Source organism: Xenopus laevis, chromosome 8L, assembly GCF_017654675.1.
Source record: "Xenopus laevis strain J_2021 chromosome 8L, Xenopus_laevis_v10.1, whole genome shotgun sequence".
Taxonomy (NCBI): Eukaryota; Metazoa; Chordata; class Amphibia; order Anura; family Pipidae; genus Xenopus; species Xenopus laevis.
The window spans coordinates 122831743-122851663 of NC_054385.1; the positions used below are offsets into that span (position 1 = coordinate 122831743).

Sequence of the window (19921 nt, forward strand, 5' to 3'; positions counted from 1 at the left end):
AACTGCTGAAATCATCCAAAAGGTTTGGTTCCTAAATTAATGCAACAGTTAGCAAACTACTCAGCATTGGACTAGAGGGGAGCAGCAACCCCCTGTCCCCTCGCCCCAGCCACAAGCCTAGTGGCCCCCCCACCCACAACCACCTCCACTCCCCACATTTCCTCTCACATGGCTGAGGTTAGGGGGCAGAACACAAGATTTCAGGAGAGGAGCAGGTCTAAGTAAGCAGGGCCCACCAGGTTTTTTTCTGTGTCCCCCCAACCCAGTCAGACCCTGAAGCCACTTGATTTAGAGCCATGAATAAAAGTGCCTGCAAGGAGAGAGGGGGAATATAGAAGTGTCATTGGCATAACTAGAGAATCATGAGCCCAGGTGCAGTATGTGCACCCAGGACTCCCCCAATTACTAGCTTCCATCTTCCTTCTATCTTCTAATCTTGAGCCATGTCTCCAAAAGGTCCCATGGGGGTGGTGAACGGGAGCACCCATTGTTACCCTATGAGATATTTCATGGAGTCAGGTGGTAGTGTGCATCGTTAACTAGAAGTTTGTGTCCTTATTCTGTAAAACTAACTGACGACTGGTTGCTGTGGGTTACTACACCTGTTAAAGCTGTGGCCCTTTATAAAACCCCTCTTTATGCCATACCTTCATTCTGGCAGTCACACATGACCCCAGTAACACATATGACACCAATTACCACCAGTCTGTTTTTCTCAACACCCTATTCACCCATATACATTAGCCCATTTATGTGACATTGAGTTTTCGCCTGTTTAAATAATGAAAGATCACCTTCACTGTGCCCTGGTTCGTCCATCTTAGGTCCAAGGGTTCACCATTGCATCTTCTGTTGACGTTGTAGTTGCAACCATAGGTGGAGGGTGATGTTTGTGTTGCTTGTGGGCAGGCTATGTAAAGACATGGATTCCTTCACAGTATCTCAGGACCAGCTCCATGTGTAATACTCCAGAATACCTTGCACATTACAGTAGCCTGAGCAGGTTCAGAACAATGAACTATCTATACAAACTATTCCTATAATACTTGAGTATGGTATCTCCACCTGGTAGGCACTTTATCAGCTGGGGGCATGGTACCTGGTGACAATCTTTTTTTTAAAGATGGCAACTCTGCACAAGCCTTGACAATACCATGAGATTGAAATGATATCTAGACTGGTTTCAGAATAATGAGTGTCAATAACAAAAAGAAATGCTGAGTCAGTGAGATGAACTGGCGTATGATCAGAAGTCTCCCCCGCACCATGTCCTGTCCGACACTCCTTACTGTACCTCTAACGGCCTTGGGCGCTGATCCAACACATGTGAACTATACAGATTCATCAAACCAAGCCTAGAATTCCTTCCCTACCAAGGGGCCCCTGTAGTCCCCCCTATCACTGCCTCCCACCTTTTTAATGGATCTGGGGAATATAATGTAGCCTGCAGCATGGACACAACCTGGTAACTTTATCTAGACAAGTTACATTGCTCCTAATACGCTGGGTGGTCTCCTCTCACAATAGAAAAGTTCTGCTTCAGATCACACCACAGAAAAAAATGGTATTTTCAGCCTCAAAGTCAGAGGTGGAATGGGAGGCCAACTTCTCCTGGAAATGGAAATACATAAACTCTGTAACTGAATCAAGCTGTCCCAGTTGGATTTTATTAGTTCCATTCACATTTTCTTTTTTTGCTTTACAAGTAAGCATGGGAACTGAGATTTTAACTTACACCCCCGGGTTCAGGAAAAGATTTTGTTTATCAAAAAAAAAAGAAAGAAATAAAAGCACATGTTTAATTTCTTATTTTTGCTAGAATATTAAACAAAAATTTAATTTAAAAAGCTACATTATTCTTATTATTATTGCAATGACTTATTAGGTATGTACCAAATCTGGGACTCGGTTTGAAATTTGGCCAAAATGTAGCACCTTTTGCAGGATTCCGATTTGACCAAATATTATAGGGTAGATTGATCATACTGTGAGATTAGAGCTCACCACAGGAAAACTACCCACTTTCCATTTATTCCTGTGGGATTTTTAGAAGCATATTTATCAATGAGTGAATGTTAGAGTTCACTTTTTGATCAATACACATCTAAAAATAACATAGTAATGAATAAAAAATGGGTGAGTTTTGCAGTGGTGAGCTCTAATCTCACACTATGATAAATCTGCCCCTTAGCTTTCAGTCAAACTAAATATAAACCAAATCCATAAGCCAAACAGAGGCCGAACCCTCAGACGACTACTTTAACTGTAGAGGCCCACTAAAAAAAAAGAACTGAGGAACTTAGTCCACTGTTTAGAGTCAACATTCCTCAACTGTCATTTGCTTAAAATACCAGTGATACAAGATGGATTTGCTGTTTTGTACTGCTACCAGTGATAAAAGATAGATCTTTCACCAGTGATACAAGATGGATGTTCTACTTTGTTCTGCTTCCAGTGATACAAGATTGATCTGCCATTTTGTTTGGCTATCAGTGACACAAGATGGTTCTTCCACTAGTGATACAAGATGTATGTGCTAGTTTGTTCTGCTACCAGTAGTACCAGATGTATCTACAATTTTGTTCTGCTACCAGTGATACAAGATGGATCTGCCATTTTGTTCTGCTACCCGTAATACAAGATGAATCTGCCATTTTGTTCTGCTACCAGTGATACAAGATTGATCTGCCATATTGTTTGGCTACCAGTGATACAAGATGGATCTGGTACCGGGATACAAGATGGATCTGCCACTTTGTTTTGCTACCAGTGATACATGAAAGAACTGACACCAGTGATACAAGATGGGTGTGCCACTTTCTTCTGCTACCAGTGATACAATATGGATCTGCCATTTTGTTTGGCTACCAGTGATACAAGATGGGTCTGCCATTTTCTTCTGCTACCAGTGATACAAGATGGATCTGCCATTTGTTTGGCTACCGGTGATACAAGACCGATCTGCCACCAGTGATACAAGATGGATTTGCCATTTGGTGCTGCTATCAGTGGATCTGACACTTTGTTGTTAGCAGATATATTAGGTGGATCTGCCATTTCACACCACCACTATTCATCAATAAAACAGATTTTGTTACAAAGCCACATAAAATAACAGTTGAAAAAAAAGACATTTACTATGGGGTGACTATTCAGCAATTCTGTTTAAAAGAATTTAGAGAGGGAAAAAATCATGTTTGTCTGGAGGATTTTTATGGCCACCAGTCTATTTTCCCATCTGTCTGCATACAATTCCAACACAGAGACATAACATCCTCCGCTTGGGATGCTTCCTGTTTTTCACACACTAACTTCCTGTCTTTATAGCTCAACAGGAGAGCTGATTGGTGGGAAGTTGCCTATACTTTTTATTTATGAGCCAGTCATTAGCACATAAGGAAGGGGGTACTCTGTATTTTTTTTGGTAGTTAACTTAGGACAGACGCACACATTAATTCAATAACAAGTCTTTTGATTAATTAGTTGACTGCATGGTGAGGCTTGTTTTTGTCTTTAATGTACAGATACATTGAATATTCTAGTGAGTGATCTATTGATGATGTTTCTAAACTGCCTGTCTGGATGGGATACAGGGGAAACAGCATATTGATACACTGGCACCAATTTGATAGGTTAATTTAATTATTTAAAAATCAATAATTATTTAAAAATCTATAATTATTTAAAAATCGATAATTATTTAAAAATCGATAATTATTTAAAAATTTATAATTATTTAAAAATCTATAATAAAACCACGTTTCCAAGCAAGTATGGTGCCTACAAGGATGCTGGTGATTCTAGTTGTTGGTAACTATATATCTCATTATCTTACAGAATGAAGATGTCTCAGGCATATATCATAATACCGATCTTATGGATATTGGTCCATATCCAGTCTGGCAAATCTCTCAATCCCAATGACCCCAATGTCTGCAGTTTTTGGGAAAGGTAATTAACTATTCAGCTGATAATGTCGTGCCACGTTCTGTACATTAGGTGGGCTCAAGTACACACTCAGTTGCCACAATCACAGACAGGACACAGCTGGAAACACACTTTTTTCTGCTTCCAGAGTCTGGTTATCTGTCCTCCAATTTAACATTCATTAGGAACTAAGCTTAACCTTGCGTTTACAGAAGAATATAAATTCCTAAACATTGCAATTACGGGATCTACACAACTGTAATGAGTTACATAAAATAAAATCAGGCATGAATTAAACAGTTTTTTCTGCCTAATTCCAGGTCTTAGTTGGAGGTCTTAGTTGGAGAAAAATCTGCATCAAAATTTGGGCTGAAATTCTTTTCTATAAAAAGATATAAAGAATAATGTAGCTTTATAAATATGCTGAAACATTCATAATAGAAACAATTGAAAAAATGAACAATTAAATCCCAGATGAGATTTCTAAATATTCAAAATGGAAAGAATTTAAAGTAAAAATATTTTGCCCATTTATTATCTATTTATAATGTGAATATTACAATGAATGTCCAATACAGGTATGGTACACAGAATGCCTGGGCATTCCAGATAATTTGGATATTCAAATTTTGTCTATTAGAAAATCATTTAAACATTAAATAAACCCAATGGGCTGTTTTTTCTTCCAATAAGGATTAATTTTATCTTAGTTTGGATCCCATACAAGGTACAGGTATGGGATCTGTTATCCGGTAACCCGTTATCCAGAAAGCTCTGAATTATGGAAAGGCCATCTCCCATATACTTCATTATATTCAAATAATCTAGATTTTTTCTCTGTTATAATAAAGTGGTAGCTTGTACTTGAACCCAAATAAGATATAATTAATCCTAACTGTAAGCAGAACCAGCCACTTGGGTTTATTTAATGTTTACATGATTTTCTAGTAGACTTAAGGTATGAAGATCTAAATTACGGAAAGATCTATTATCCTGAAAACCCCAAGTCCTGAGCATTCTGGAAAACAGGTCCCATACCTGTACTATAACACAGAGAAAAAAGGAAACATTTTTAAAAATTTGGATTATTTGGATAAAATAAAGTCTATAGAAGACAGCCTTCCCATAATTCGGAGATTTATAGATAACACATTGCATGCTTATAATGTCTTGGTGTCTGTGGACAACACTTAGGGGCAGATTTATGAAAGGTCGAGGTGAAGTTTCTAATTGAAAAACTTCGAAATACGAGATATTTTTTGTGTACTTCGACTATGGAATAGTCCAACTTCAATTCGAATTTGAAAAAACGTTGAAATTCGAAGGTCGGATTTTTTTGAAGTACTGTCTGTCGACTTTGACTATTCGCCACCTAAACGGTGCCGAAGTGCTGTTTTAGCCTATGGGGGACCTCCGAGAAACTGTACGGAGGCAATTGGGAGAGTTTGGTAAATCGAAGGTTGAAGTTAAAAAAACTCTGAATCGAAGTATGATCGTACGATTCGAAGTATGATCGTATGATTCGAAGTAGGCCAAATTTGGCCCACTTCGACCCCAAAAAACTTCGACCTCCATTCGGTTGGTCTTTTTGAATTCGAAATTCGATGTTTTTTTAACTTCGACCTTTCATAAATCTGCCCCTTACTATTACATCCTATTGTTCGTAGTTTCACCACGGCCGTGAAGGAGTCATATGCCCAACCCTACAGTCAATTATCCCCAGATTCCTGTGACAGCTCATGGAACTACTTCAAGGACTGCACCCCTCAAAAGTAAGAAGATGTCTACTCTGTCCAATACCTTTCCTACCCTGCTTACAGCCTGACAGTTTCTCCTTGCCTTTTCATGTTCAGCCTAAATGTGTCCAGATAGTCACTCCCTTTATTTCCACCCCTGGTCCCATTATCTGTTCTTTCCATAAGCCTTATGAGAATTTGATTCTTCCAGTTCTTACTTACTATCATCCTAAATGCATCGTAGCAGTTTCTTCTTTCCCATCACCACTGAAAATCTCTTGGTTCCTCTCTCTCTTCCATCCCAACAGTTTGATAGTTTATCTGTCAATTTCCATCAACGATTGAGATAGTTTTGCACTGCTCGGCTCTGTTACAAAGAGCTGGCCAGACTAAGATTGGTATCTACGATGTATAGGCATTAATAGACTTGTTCAAGGTCTAGAGCAGTTGGCCGGAATCAATACAAAAGACAGACCATTTCTGAAGTCAGAGTTACACTTTTAAAGAGAAATAATACATGATATTATGTAATATCCCCTACTTTGGTAAACTGTAACTTTGGTTCCCTTTAATCTAAACTGATTTTCCGCTCTTAATTTAGAATCCTGTATCGGACAGCGTACCGACATGGGGTAAAACTGGACTACAGAAAGAGATACCGATGCTGCAAGGGATATTATGAGAGCAACGACATCTGTGTTCGTAAGTCCATTCCTCCCACGAAATGAGTGTGCCTATAGTTATTCCCATATGTTGTATCTCTTGCAGCTGGACAGGCCATTGGCTATTTATCTTCTGGAATAATCCTGCCAATTCCACATTATTCAATGGTTCCTGCTGGGATCTCCCCAGTGGGGCGCATTCCATGCAAAAGATGTAAAACAGCATTTTTTTTATATTTTGCTATGTACCTATACCAGGGTTGTCATCTGATATCACTTTATAGTGCTAATATACAGAAAATAATAAAGGTTCCACCGTTACAGGGTGCTGCATGAGACATATTTCATAGTGTATTTAATCAATTCTATATTATGTGCAGACAAGTAGGACTTTCAGTCAGTTTGATTTAGCTGATCGCAGTTTAATATCCCCCCTCTGTTTATCAGTAGGGTTCAACAATAGGTTGGATTTCCTGCGAAATTGGGAGCACATAATTGAGATGTGTTAAACAAGCAGTAGTTCTGGTTATAGGGAGTAATCTAATTGACATTTTGGGGTCAGATGTTTCCCCTGGGAGACGAAATAGGCAGCTGCTCTGCTGGGGGGGGGGGTGTTTGTCTTCCTCTGGATCAAATGCTGTTTTAGAAAGGATGAAACTGAAAAATTTTCAATACCGTAGAAACCTTTTTATGTCATGCACCTTTTTTTGCTAGCTAATGACATTGCTGTATCAGACATTATAATTGTGTTCCAAAAATCTTACTCTAATATTCATAGTGGGCTTCTAGGATAATATAGTGGAGAAAAAACTGCATTCTATGTGATAATGAAGAGACTATAATAAAAGCAAAGTAAAATTGTATATATAGGTTCACACTTTTGTGTGTATGTGTGTGAGTAGAAGGTATAAGTACAGGTGTGGGTATAGATGTGAACAGAAAATGAAAAAGGAAAAGCTAAATGAGAAGTGTAATAGGTGTAGTGTATGTGAATTAGTGCAGAGGTGTTACCTAGTGACAAGTGCAGCACTTTGCCTTTATTATAGTCTCTTCATTATCACATTTTTTTTTAAAAAATGGGCGTTGGTTTGGGCAGTCTCCCTTTTAAAAGACGCATATGCAGGTGTCGGGCAGTGGTGTAACTAGATATTACTGGGCCCCACAGCAAATTATTTTTCAGGCCCACAAAATTTTTAGCAATTGACTTGTTTTACCAATATTTATTGAAACTGTATATGAATTAGGGCCTCGTGGGGCGCCAATACCTCCTGGGCCCCCCTGCAGGTGCAGGGTCTGCTTCCTCTATTGAACCCAATCTTCAGGAGATTTTTACTCCAAGTAATGCTGTTAAGCAGAGCGGTATATGACCTTTTATATTTTAATTACAGGTACACAAGTTTAGGGACCACCGTATGGGGTTTACCTTGACGTGGTATGGTGGCTTATCAACTTTATGATCATAACTTTGTGACAAAAAACCCTGTTTTTCTTTTTTTAAACACATGCACTTGCATATCCATTGAATTATTTAGACAGGGGATTATTGTACTTAAATATGTTTTTATATGGCCTTAGGAGTGTACCCACAACCCTCCTTTTTTGTACCATTCTAATTTTAAGCTTCCTTGCAATAAGGCCTTTACATACCTCCCAACTGTCCCTTTTTCGGAGGGACAGTCCCTCTTTTGACAGCTCAACCTGAGGTTCCTCATTTGTACTGGAAAGTCCCTATTTTCTCTGCACTGAACAGCCAGGAAAAAGAAACAAAGTTTCTCACTTAATTGGCTTTTAGCAGAGAGCCCACAACAGCTAACAGGTGCAAATAAGATACTTTGTAACAATTTTGAGACACAAAAAAAACAGTTTAGATAAGGAGAAATATTTTCAAACTTTCATAACCTGCCAAATTTTGTAAAATTAACATGGTAATTAGGGGGTGTGGCCACAGAAAGGGGTGATGTCAAAAATTTTCGCTGTTCTACATGCGAAAAAAAATTTTGTCCCTCTTTTTACTTCCAAAATGTTGGGAGGTATGCCTTTATCTGCTGCTCGTGGTGTACATTATTGATAAACCAAGGAGCACACTGGACATCTTCTAGAGTTCCAAAACACTCACCAGATAAAGATGCCGAATCCCAGGAGTGTATGGCTGATGCTCAAGGCATAAAACACTGCACATTTAGTCCCTTCAAATATTTAATTTCAGCTATTAAATACTGATTTAAGTTAAAGAAGAACTAAACCCCCCATGGTGATAAGTCCCTACTGCCCCCACTCCCTGCCTCTTACCCCTGAATTCTGTCCCCTCTAGAAATAACGACCGCACATGCAGAGTGAGTGCAGCGGAGCTCATGGGCGCCATGTTCTTCTCTTTGGTAATCTTCGTGTCTTCTTCCTCCCCTTGGGCAATTTCCGTCTCTTTGGGCGCATTCGCAGTTGTCGCGAACCGGAAGATTGCTCCAACTGTGCATGCGCCAATATGCCGCTCACTTCACGAAGATTACCAAAGAGAAGAAGATGGTGCCCGTGAGCTCCACAGCGTTCAGTCTGCATGTGCGGGCGATATTTCTAGAGAGGACTGAATTCAGGGGTAAGACTGTGCAGGGCAAATGCAGGGAGGGGAGCCAGTGGGGACTTATCCCTATGAGGGGTTTAAATGATTTATTACTCTTAAATCTATGGCACATGAAGCGATAAAAACACCACTTGATCAGTGATCTAGGGGCATTTTATATGCTGTATGGGACATAGCTCTTAGCTTTGGCCAATATAATTACTACAGAAGAATCTCCATGCTTACACTACCCTTTTAAATACATATTTCCATAAATTAAGAACATATGAGGTGATTAAAATATAAATATACTGTATACGAATGAAACACAGCTCTATTACTCAGCTACTTGGCTTTGGGAACTTCTCTATATGTCTGGTTATGCCAGGAAACTCCCCACCCCCTGCCACTGGAACATATACACATAAAGATCCAATTTTCTGCCCTGTCTAGCTTCATACGGTATATTATACTGTATATTTACTCTGCCTGTCAGCTTGTAAATTCCATGTTACTCAAAGTATCAGTGGAAAAGTCTATAGCATGTCTCTATAGGGAAAGTCTGAGCTACAGGGCTTACAGTATATGCTATCCAGGCCAGGAACTAGGGGTAGGCAGAAGAGGCAGCTGCCTAGGGTGCAATGATATGGGGGCACTGGGCAGCTACCTCTATAATTGTCTTCTGCCTACCCCTAGTCCTCACCCCTCAGTCTTACTCCACTTCCTTCCCTCCTGTCACCCACCCCTCCCTTCTGTCACCCTCCCCTCCATCGATGTCCCCTCCGTCGCTCACCCCTCTGCCGCTCTTCCCTCCCTCCCCTCCATCGCTGTCCCTGCCCTCCTTCCTCTTCGTAGCTCACACCTCCTTCCCCTCCCTCTCCCTCCACTCCTTCTCCTCTTCCTCCCCTCTGTCTCCTCTCATTCCCCTTCGTCTGCTCTCGTTCCCCTCAAACTCCTCTCCCTCCTCTCCGTATTCTCACTCTCCTTCTCTGTCTCCCTCAGTCTCCATCTCATTCCGTCTCTTCTCTCTGTTGTGCTGGTTGGGGATGGGCACAAGGGGCAGGGTGCCTAGGGCACCCAGCCAGCCTGGCCCGGCCCTGATGCTATCCCAACTATAATAGCCTGGTGGCTTTTATCAGCTATGTTCTTTTTAAAAGAATAGGGATACCTTATCTAGAAAATAACCCTATTATCATCCACAGTACCTAGTTTCTTGGGATTCTTTTTTTTTTTTTTTTTTTAAATGTTCAAAACAAAGGAGCACTTAATTTAACCAACCAGACTTTCAGGCCTGAGGACTACACATGCGACATACATTGTCTTGTTTAAGGGGGTGACCCAGACACTATTTTATAAGGTGTCAAAGCCCCTTAATTTCCCCCATCCAACTTTTGTGATCTACAGTACTACTCCCAGCAGGGAGGCCAAGGGGAACATAACAGAAAGATGTGAATAAACAACAGGTACAACACCAGAGCTTCTGCACATTTCTAGACTGTTGGATTTATTTATTGGGCCCCCCTTATCGTTGTACCTCCAGTATCCCCTCTGATGTCTTCCCAACTTGTAGGAGCCTTCTCTCTCCACCCCAAAGTGGAAAGTAAGGAAGAAATCCTTAGTGCTTCAGTTCTGACTGTATGACCAAAAAGCCATATTTTGCACATGTTCACTGTAGAACAATAAGACAATGGATACGGCTACACAACTGTCAGTTTTGTATGTTTGCATGTGTTGCACTACTCCAAGCCTTGCTTGCTAAATCATTTTTTATGTTACAAGGGTAATTTTCCATTGCAATTGGCTACCCTTCTTGCTGCACTGCTGTAACACTTCTCCTTGGTTCTGCTATTCTCCTCTATAAAACTCTGAGTGTCAGATTTATGTACGTAACAACTCTGCGCTTCTTTCTCAGGCAGATTTAGATCAATGCTGAGCTTGTTTCCCATTGAAGAAATGACTCAAAATCATCACTGCCAGATATACAGACTTTCCCTTTAGCAGTTCACATGCCTGGTATTAATTACCACGGCAGCACGTGCTACAGTCTGTTGTTCTTTTACATGGAGCTTTGACTCGTTACAGCCATGACTAAAGCTCTCTTGTAACACAAGGAATAATTATGGGTACATTTCCTATACTGAGAAATCTACAAATGATTTTTCTTTTCTATTTTAATTGAAATGTGACAGTAAAACCTCATGGTGTTTTCTCATTTGCAAGGCTATAAATATAGTACGTTCAAGTGCCATCTGGTAAACAACACATTAGAAGGAGGTCCCTGCCCCAAAGAGCTTACAATCTAAGTGAGTGGATAATATAAAGGCACAAAGTGGAGGCCAAAAGTTCAGAAAGGTTTGGGCATTGGCCCTTAAGTGCCAGGACTGGACTAGACTGTTCTAGTACTCCAAGGTAGGATCTGAATTTGTTTTTGAAGGGTCTGAGAGAATGTTCCTTACAGAGGAATTCAGAGATAGAATTCCAGAGGTAAAAATATGTAAGATAAAAAGTTTTAAGACGAGAGATAGCATTGGGAAGAAAAGGTTCTGAGAGGAATAGAGGAGACGGCCAGAAACATACAAAGAGATGAGTGAGGAAGCATCATGAGAGGCAGAGGAGTGAAAGGCTTTAAAATGAGCAGAAGGATTCTGTATGATATCATATGCTTAACAGGCAGCCGTGAAAGGGTTTTGCTACGGAATAAATAGGTTCCCTCTTAGGAGAGTGCAGGAGGATTCGTACAGTGTAGTTTAAAGGAGTCACCCCCAAGTTACTGTATTTACTTACCTGATACCCCGGGTCAGTATTCCTATGAGCAAAAAAGTGCACCGGCCCAGGGTTCTACCAGAGAGCAACATGGAACAATCCTGTTCCTGCTTCTTATTTCTTATCGTGGCTGCACATACACAGTCGAACTTTAACTAAAAAGCCAGCTATTTCATGTTGCACATGCGTCTGCCCTGGGAAATTTGAAGAAAGAAGCACAGAAAATGAGGATCTCTCTGTGGTGCTCAATTGAAGAACCCTGGGCTGATGTAGTTTTCTGCTGATAGGAACACCGGCCCCGGGCATCACGTATGTAAAATACAATCACTTGGGGTGCCTAACTTTTGGCACCCCCAAATTGAAAAGCATTTCTTTCTCCTTTAAAACTAATTGCAGCGGAGGGAGATGGGAGTCTGTGAGACCAGTTAGTAGAAGGTTGCAGTAGTCTAAACTGGACAGGATGGGCATGGATTAAGGATGTGGCTGTTACTTGTGAAAGTGAGAAGGGCCAGAAATAGGTGAGAAGACATGAGATCCATTTTAGCTAGGTTCAGTTTTAGCTAGGTTCAGCAGTTGGTGATCTGGGTCTGAATGTCGGTGGCTCATGATGGGTTGTCTAACTATATCTTGATGTTCTCTGTATATAAGTGATATTTAAGGCCACATTAAGATAGAGAAGGATGAATTAATCATACCATGTTTTCTGGGGTATTATATATGGAATTGGCACTGTTTTTATCCTGCCATGTGTTCTGGGGTGTTATACAAGCAGGGGCGCGCCGCCAATGAGGCGAGCTGAGACGCTCGCCTCAGGCGGCAACGCCGAAGCGGTTTCCAGGGGCGGCAAAAAGCCGCTCCTGCACCTTTAAGAGCCGAATTTCCGGTTTTTAAACCGGAAATTCGGCTTTACTAATGCGAGAGAGCGCAATTGCGCTCTCCGCATTAGTGTTCCTGCCTCCCCTCCCGACAAGTAAGTCAGCGAGGGGGGGCGGCATTGCAGGAGCCGCCTCAGGCGGCGCTTAGGTCTGAATCGGCGCTGTATACAAGGAATTGGCACTGTATTCATCCTGCCAGGTTTTCTGGGGTATTATACATGGAATTGGCACTGTATTTATCCTGCAGTGTGTTCTGGGGGTATTATACATGGAATTGGCACTGTATTTATCCTGCAGTGTGTTCTGGGGGTATTATACATGGAATTGGCACTGTATTTATCCTGCAGTGTGTTCTGGGGGTATTATACATGGAATTGGCACTCTATTTATCCTGCAGTGTGTTCTGGGGGTATTATACATGGAATTGGCACTGTATTTATCCTGCAGTGTGTTCTGGGGGTATTATACATGGAATTGGCACTGTATTTATCCTGCCATGTGTTCTGGGGTATTATATATGGAATTGGCACTCTATTTATCCTGCAGTGTGTTCTGGGGGTATTATACATGGAATTGGCACTGTTTTTATCCTGCCATGTGTTCTGGGGTGTTATACAAGGAATTGGCACTGTATTCATCCTGCCAGGTTTTCTGGGGTATTATACATGGAATTGGCACTGTATTTATCCTGCAGTGTGTTCTGGGGGTATTATACATGGAATTGGCACTGTATTTATCCTGCAGTGTGTTCTGGGGGTATTATACATGGAATTGGCACTGTATTTATCCTGCTGTGTGTTCTGGGGTATTATACATGGAATTGGCACTGTATTTATCCTGCCATGTTTTCTGGGGTATTATGGATCCTAAGATACAATAAATAAGCTATGTTCTAAATGGTTTTGTTACCATTTAATAAGTATTTTCTCATTTTTACAAAGCCCATGGGCCTCCTAGTGAGCTGCCTGAAGCAAACTGCTTTTCTGCCCCTTATTCAGCCCCAGCTAAACCTTTAAATGAATTAAAGGTGGTTATGAGACCTTGGAGTCTCCATGGGACGGAACCGTGCATGTGTGAGCAGACTTGTTACTCTAACACTGAAGTGATATCAGATGTTAACTTCACAATGTTGAAAATACAGGATTTTCGCCAGCTGTCTCAGTGTAAGGATTATTATTCCCTATTCCTTGGTGGCAGGGATCAGACACAAATTGGGCCTGTTGCCCACACTGCAGCCATTTTATGGCGATAGCTAGCTCCGACCGTGTTGTTTTTGGCACCACTTAAAGCAGCTGCTGCTCCCAGCTGGGATTGTGATTGGTTAAAGCCGGGAGCAGGTGACACTGATTAGACTGAGGTCACAGCCAATTAAGATCAGTGGCAGCATGTTTACTCCAAGATGGCCGCCTACTGATATCACTCCTGTGGGGGTTTTCCTGTATTGTACTTTTTGAATTATTTGCCTTTGAAAACAGCCAATAAAAATCAGGGTAGTAAATGTTGTAAGAAAGCCCCACCTTCTGAATGAACAGAGCTGGGAAAGCAACCCAGGGAAGATTTTACTTCCTCATAGTAACATGTTGTTACTATGCAGCCTGTTGTTACTATGCAGCCTGTTGTTACTATGCAGCTGGTAACAAATCAGGGCACTGTTGCAATATACATTCTGAATTTTCAAGTAAAAACACGCAGTAGGTTTCCTGCCGCAGCACAGTTTGCTGCATATTGTGAAGAAAATGGCCGCCAAAAAGGAAGAGTAATTCCCATAATGCCTTTCAGTTACTTGTACATGTGGTTTCTGCAGCGATGCCTGAATATCATAAGCAGTAAGGCTGCCAGTAGATATTCTTGGAAACCACACATTGAAGCCTCCCGAGATCTGCTGTGTACTTGCCGGAGGTCATGTTTATATCAGCGTATTGATAGTCTGTGTCTGCTTCTATTTTGGTTCGTAATAAGATTAGTGCTGAAACCGGGCCATCTTGCAACATAGCCAGTCTCTAATTGGATGTCAAATTAGTCTAATCTGCTCAGGCCAGACAACACAAACGCTGATCATTACTGCAGGCATCTTCCTTAATATACATTTTCTAGTGTCACACATGGAGATGGCAAATGTGGCACTTCCAACGACCCAGATATTGCTCTACCACAGTTTCCAGCTGCTCCTGACAAATGAGTTCCCGTTTAACAACATCTGTCGGATCATAGATACCCCATGCCTGCCTGTATTTATTGCAGCCTCCCTTTACATTCAAGGGATATCATATTGCAGGTTATTTATATTTAGACTGTCCAACTGATTATCATTCAGCTGTTGGTGTGTACTGGGACTTCCACCTAAATATTTTGAGGTCTGCAGGGTGGGCAACACTGATATAAAGTACTACTGCTGCCATCTTATTACACTTATTGTGTATCTTGTTACATTTTAGTGCGCAGTTGTTGCCATCTTGCCCTACTGTCACCATGAGCCCTACTGTCCCAATCTTGTCCTATTGTTGCCATCATGTCCTGCTGTAACCTCTTGGACCTACTGTCACTATGAGGCCTACTGCTGCCATCTTGTCTTACTGTCATCATCTTGCATGACTGCTGTCTTCTTGTCCTACTGTCACTATCTTGCATGACTGTTGCCATCTTGTCCTACTGTCACCATCTTGCATGACTGCTGTCTTCTTGTCCTACTGTCACTATCTTGCATGACGGTTGCCATCTTGTCCTACTGTCACTATCTTGCATGACTGTTGCCATCTTGTCCTACTGTCACCATCTTGCATGGCTGCTGTCATCTTGTCCTACTGTCACCATGTTGCGTGACTGTTGCCATCTTGTCTTACTGTCACCATGAGCCCTACTGTCCCCATCCTGTCCTGCTGTAACCATCTTGACCTACTGTCATTATGAGGCCTACTGCTGCCATCTTGCCCCACTGTCTCCATCTTCCATGACTGCTGCCATCTTGTCCTACTGTCACCATGAGTCCTACTGTTGCCATTATGTCCTATAGTCACCATCTTGTTCAATTGTGGGCAACTTGTCCTATTGTCGCCATCCTGCCCTACTACCACCATCTGGGCCAGCTTGTCCTACTAGAAGCATCTTGCTGTACTGTTGTTATTTTGTCCTAGTGTATCAGCTATCCCACCCTCTTCCTTCCCACAATAGCTGCTGAGCAGGACCTCAATATGTGGGGTGCAAGGCAGTCGCCCCTATTTGCACTACTTTGAGGAAAATATGTGCAATTCTCTACACATGAAACAAGACAATACAAAAATGTTTCATTATTTTATAATGTTTATTTAAAAACCTCTTGTTAAAGGTAGAACTGGGAATAGCAGCTATGACTTTGGATTAGTGGAGTTGGACATGCAGTGGCATGGAGGCATATCCCAAACAATAAAAGGACAGTATATAGATCAGTTTTAAGAATAAACACAACTATGCAGAAAACTAAAGCAGTTAATTTGCCCACATTGCTGTATTGATTTTCTTAGAGAATGACCTGACCCTAATCTCTACTCCCCAGCTCGTTGTACTCAGGAGTGTGTTCATGGGCGTTGCGTTGCGCCAGACCAGTGCCAGTGTGAGCCCGGCTGGAGAGGAAAAGACTGCTCTAGCGGTAAGTAAAGGTGATAGTCACTGCCATAATATTGGTGGCAAAGGAATAGGATGAATACAGAACCAACAGCAATACAGTAGATATAATAAGGATCGGCCCAAGGTGGATAGTGGCCTTGGGATTGTTGGGTTACTGGGGGGGGGGTCCATGAGACTGCACCCCTGCATTAAAGGAGAACTAAACCTTGAAAATAAATATGGCTAAAAATGTCATCACCAGCCTAAAGTTTCAGCTTCTTAATAGCAGCAATGATCCGGGACTTCAAACTTGTCACAGGAGGTCACCATCTTGGAAAGTGTCTGTGACACTCACATGCTCAGTGGGCTCTGAGCAGCTGTTGAGAAGCTAAGCTTAGGGCTCGTCACTAATTATCCAGCAGAAAATGAGCTTCCCCTGTAATATAAGCTGATGCTACAGGGCTGATTATTAAATTCTGATGCTAATTGCACTGGTTTCTGTGCTGCCATGTAGTAATTATGTGTATTAATTACTAATCAGCCTTATATTGTGACATTTCTATTCTATGTGTACTGTATATTGTGAGTGGGTCCCTAAGCTCAGTAAGTGACAGCAGCACAGAGCATGTAGATGGTTGGGAGTAATATCCAACTCCCCTCCACAATGGCTGATCTGTCAGGAAGTTCCCATTCGTAGAGCTGAAAGAAATTGAGGCCTATTTAGAAAGTGGCTAAGATATTTGTTAATACCTTCTTGTCCTCTATTTCTGACTCCCAAAACAATGTAATCAGCTCCCTTCTGCTACATTGTTTCAGGAGTCCCAAATAACTTCAAATTATCACTGCAAATGTGTAATTAATATAAATTGGAAATATAAATGTTCCTATTTATAAACTATATCTATACAGCACCAAAGCATTTATAGTTCAGATGTTCAGTTCCTACTGTAGCACTCTAAGAGCAGGAATTCCATGACATGACCAGATCTCTAGTGACGGAATGTTCTTAAACCTCTAAACTCTAAAGGGCAAATTGTTTGCTCCCTGGCTCTCTGTTCCCATGTACTGAGCGTTCCCTGGGGAAATGCACTTTAGACTGGAGCTGCTGCACCGCAGGAATGATGAAGTTCTTATAACGACACTTTAGGCTCATTCCAACCAAACGGACATCTGCTTTGCCTTTCTAATAAAAACATCAATTATTCCAGAATGTACTCCATGCAATCAGCAAAAGGAACGTTATAATCCCCCTAAGAGGGAAATCGTACTGCCCCCTGGGTTAAACCACAAGCACAATGACACACACCTGCACCAAATTGCATCCCACGTGGGCAACAAAACGCCGAATAACACATTGCAGGCAGTGTTAATGGCTCAGTTCAAGCACAGAATTCCATGAAAATATATTGCCTAATCAGTCAAGTATTTTGCTATTTTCATAAAAGTCTAAGCATCGGGATTTTACTACTGCTGTGGGAATTCTCACAGCATAACGGTATGGCAGCTCCCACTCATATCAATCAAGGGAAATATGTAGGTCACTAGGGACACCGTTACTGGTTAGAGGCAGGCTACGAGGTATCGCAGCAAAGAAACAAGCCTAGGATAAGGAGACATCAAGCAGTGAGGTCCAGAAGAAACTGGGTCAAAACAGAAGGTCGGTCAGGAGAAACACTGGGCTCAAGGAAAGGCCAAGTTAACATATTGAATAGCTATGGTTACTAAACATCCAAATATAGCTTTTTAAGTTTGGTGCAGCGTCATTTGTATTTCTTATTTGCAGCTTGTGAGGCCCATGTATGGGGGCCTAAGTGTAACGCCACCTGCCCATGCCAGAACAGCGGGGTGTGTGACGCTGCCTCCGGAACGTGCATCTGCCCTGCAGGCTTCAAGGACCCTTTCTGCGAGAAACCCTGTGACCCGGGGACTTATGGAAGTGGCTGTTCACTCAGTTGCCAGTGTGAGAATGGAGCTGGGTGCCACCCTGAGAATGGAGCTTGCCTGTGCCCAGAGGGATACACTGGACCATAGTGAGTTTCACTTATAATCATTTTTCTTAAAGGAAAACTTTACCCCCAAAATAAATATTTAAGCAATGATTTATATCAAATGAAGTGGAATATTAAAGTATCTTACCAAACTGGAATATATATTTAAGTAAATCTTGCCCTTTTACATCTCTTGCCTTGAACCACTGTTAGGGTCATCCATAAGTACAAGAAGGGATGTCAGCTGCAGGATGATTGCATGCAAGAGAACAGACGCAGACCAGGAGTCTTATTTGTTCTGTTCTACCATATTGGTGGACAGACCGTTTATTTATCGGTCGAGTACATACAGAATTAGTTAATGATTATGCTTTAAGGTGGGTTAGGGTGGTTTCCCACCACAACCAATTAGAGAAGAGTATTTAGGTTTAGAAATAACAAATATGACATGACCGTTCACCTAGTTCTGTCTCATGGGTTTGTCCCTGAATTTGGATATCATTAACTTAGGGGATGTTTACTAATGATGATAAGCCTGATGGAAGTTTGGGGACTTTCTACTCATGTCATGCTGACCTAGAATATTATAGAATATTATGCAAGAAAGAGACTTAGCTTAAAGTGGTATACAGGCATATATTAGATATAGTATATATGTGACTACAATAAAGGCTACCTTATCACCACCATTTTCTGATGGCCTGTGTGCTGCCTCAGAGATCACCTGACCAGAAATACTGCAGCTCTAAATGTAACAGGAAGAAGTGTGGAAGCAAAAGACATAACTCTGTCTGTTAATTGGCTCATGTGACCTAACATTGAAGTTTGTGTGCACCGTAAATCATACGATCCCAGGGGGCGGCCCTTATCTTTTAAAATGGCAATTTTCTATTTATGATTACCCAATGGCACATACTACTAAAAAGTATATTATTATGAAAAATTTACATGAAGCAGGGTTTTACATATGAGCTGTTTTATGCAATATATTTATATAGAGACCTACATTGTTCAGGGGGTATAGTTTCCTTTAATCTAATTGTTATGTATAATAAACATATTGGGGCAAGTGATATACATAGTATACATGTCATTTCTTAACTACTTTCACTAATACTGGTTACAGACTACAGGCTCATGTCTACAGGTGCCTTCTCTGTGAAGTACCAATGTGCGGCAATGCAATAAAGGGAAAGCTCAGAAAAGGCACCAGCATGCAAGAGCCCTATAGCTGATCCATAATCCTCCACCCCTGAAGGAGGTCTGGAATGGGAAATAAAAATGGGCCCTGGCATTTCAAGTACACAGAGGCACAAATACCCCCCCCCCCACAAGCCCACTTAATAGTGACTGTCTATGGCACCTTACAGCAGCCCCTCTGGCATTTGCCAGAAACCACAGATTGCCAGTCCGACCTGAACACTGTGTGGCAAGAACAAATGCTGCTGGGAGAAGGGAATGGCTGGCTGCCACACCCACTTTTATAGAAAAGGGCAAGTAAACCCTATGAACATTTAAAGGAACAGTAAATGTTCCGGACCCCCGAATCCTTCACGAAAGATTCGGCCAAATACCGAACCGAATCCGAATTTTCATATGCAAATTAGGGGTGGGAAGGGGAAAACATTTTTTACTTTCTTGTTTTGTGACAAAAAGTCACGCAAATCCTAATCCTAATGCAAACTAGGATTCGGATTCGGTTCCGCTGTGCAGAAGGATTTGGCCGAATCTGAATCCTGGCCAAATCCCGAACCGAATCCTGGATTCGGTGCATCCCTAATTAAAATATAATGTATTGCTGCGCTGCACTTGTAAAACTGGTGTGTTTGCTTCAGAA

The 19921-nt window shown here is 41.5% G+C and overlaps 1 protein-coding gene across 2 annotated transcripts in view; it reads left to right on the plus strand.

Moving 5' to 3' along the window:
- pear1.L (platelet endothelial aggregation receptor 1 L homeolog) overlaps positions 1–19921 on the plus strand; it is a 70167-nt gene that overhangs the window by 26589 nt on the left and 23657 nt on the right. For both annotated transcript variants that reach the window (XM_041573536.1, XM_041573535.1), the window contains exons 2-6: positions 3838–3951; positions 5595–5699; positions 6265–6365; positions 16047–16139; positions 17880–18126. In XM_041573536.1, coding sequence (XP_041429470.1) covers positions 3839–3951; positions 5595–5699; positions 6265–6365; positions 16047–16139; positions 17880–18126 — 659 coding nt within the window. In that variant the 5' untranslated portion in view covers position 3838. The remainder of the gene's footprint in view (positions 1–3837; positions 3952–5594; positions 5700–6264; positions 6366–16046; positions 16140–17879; positions 18127–19921) is intronic.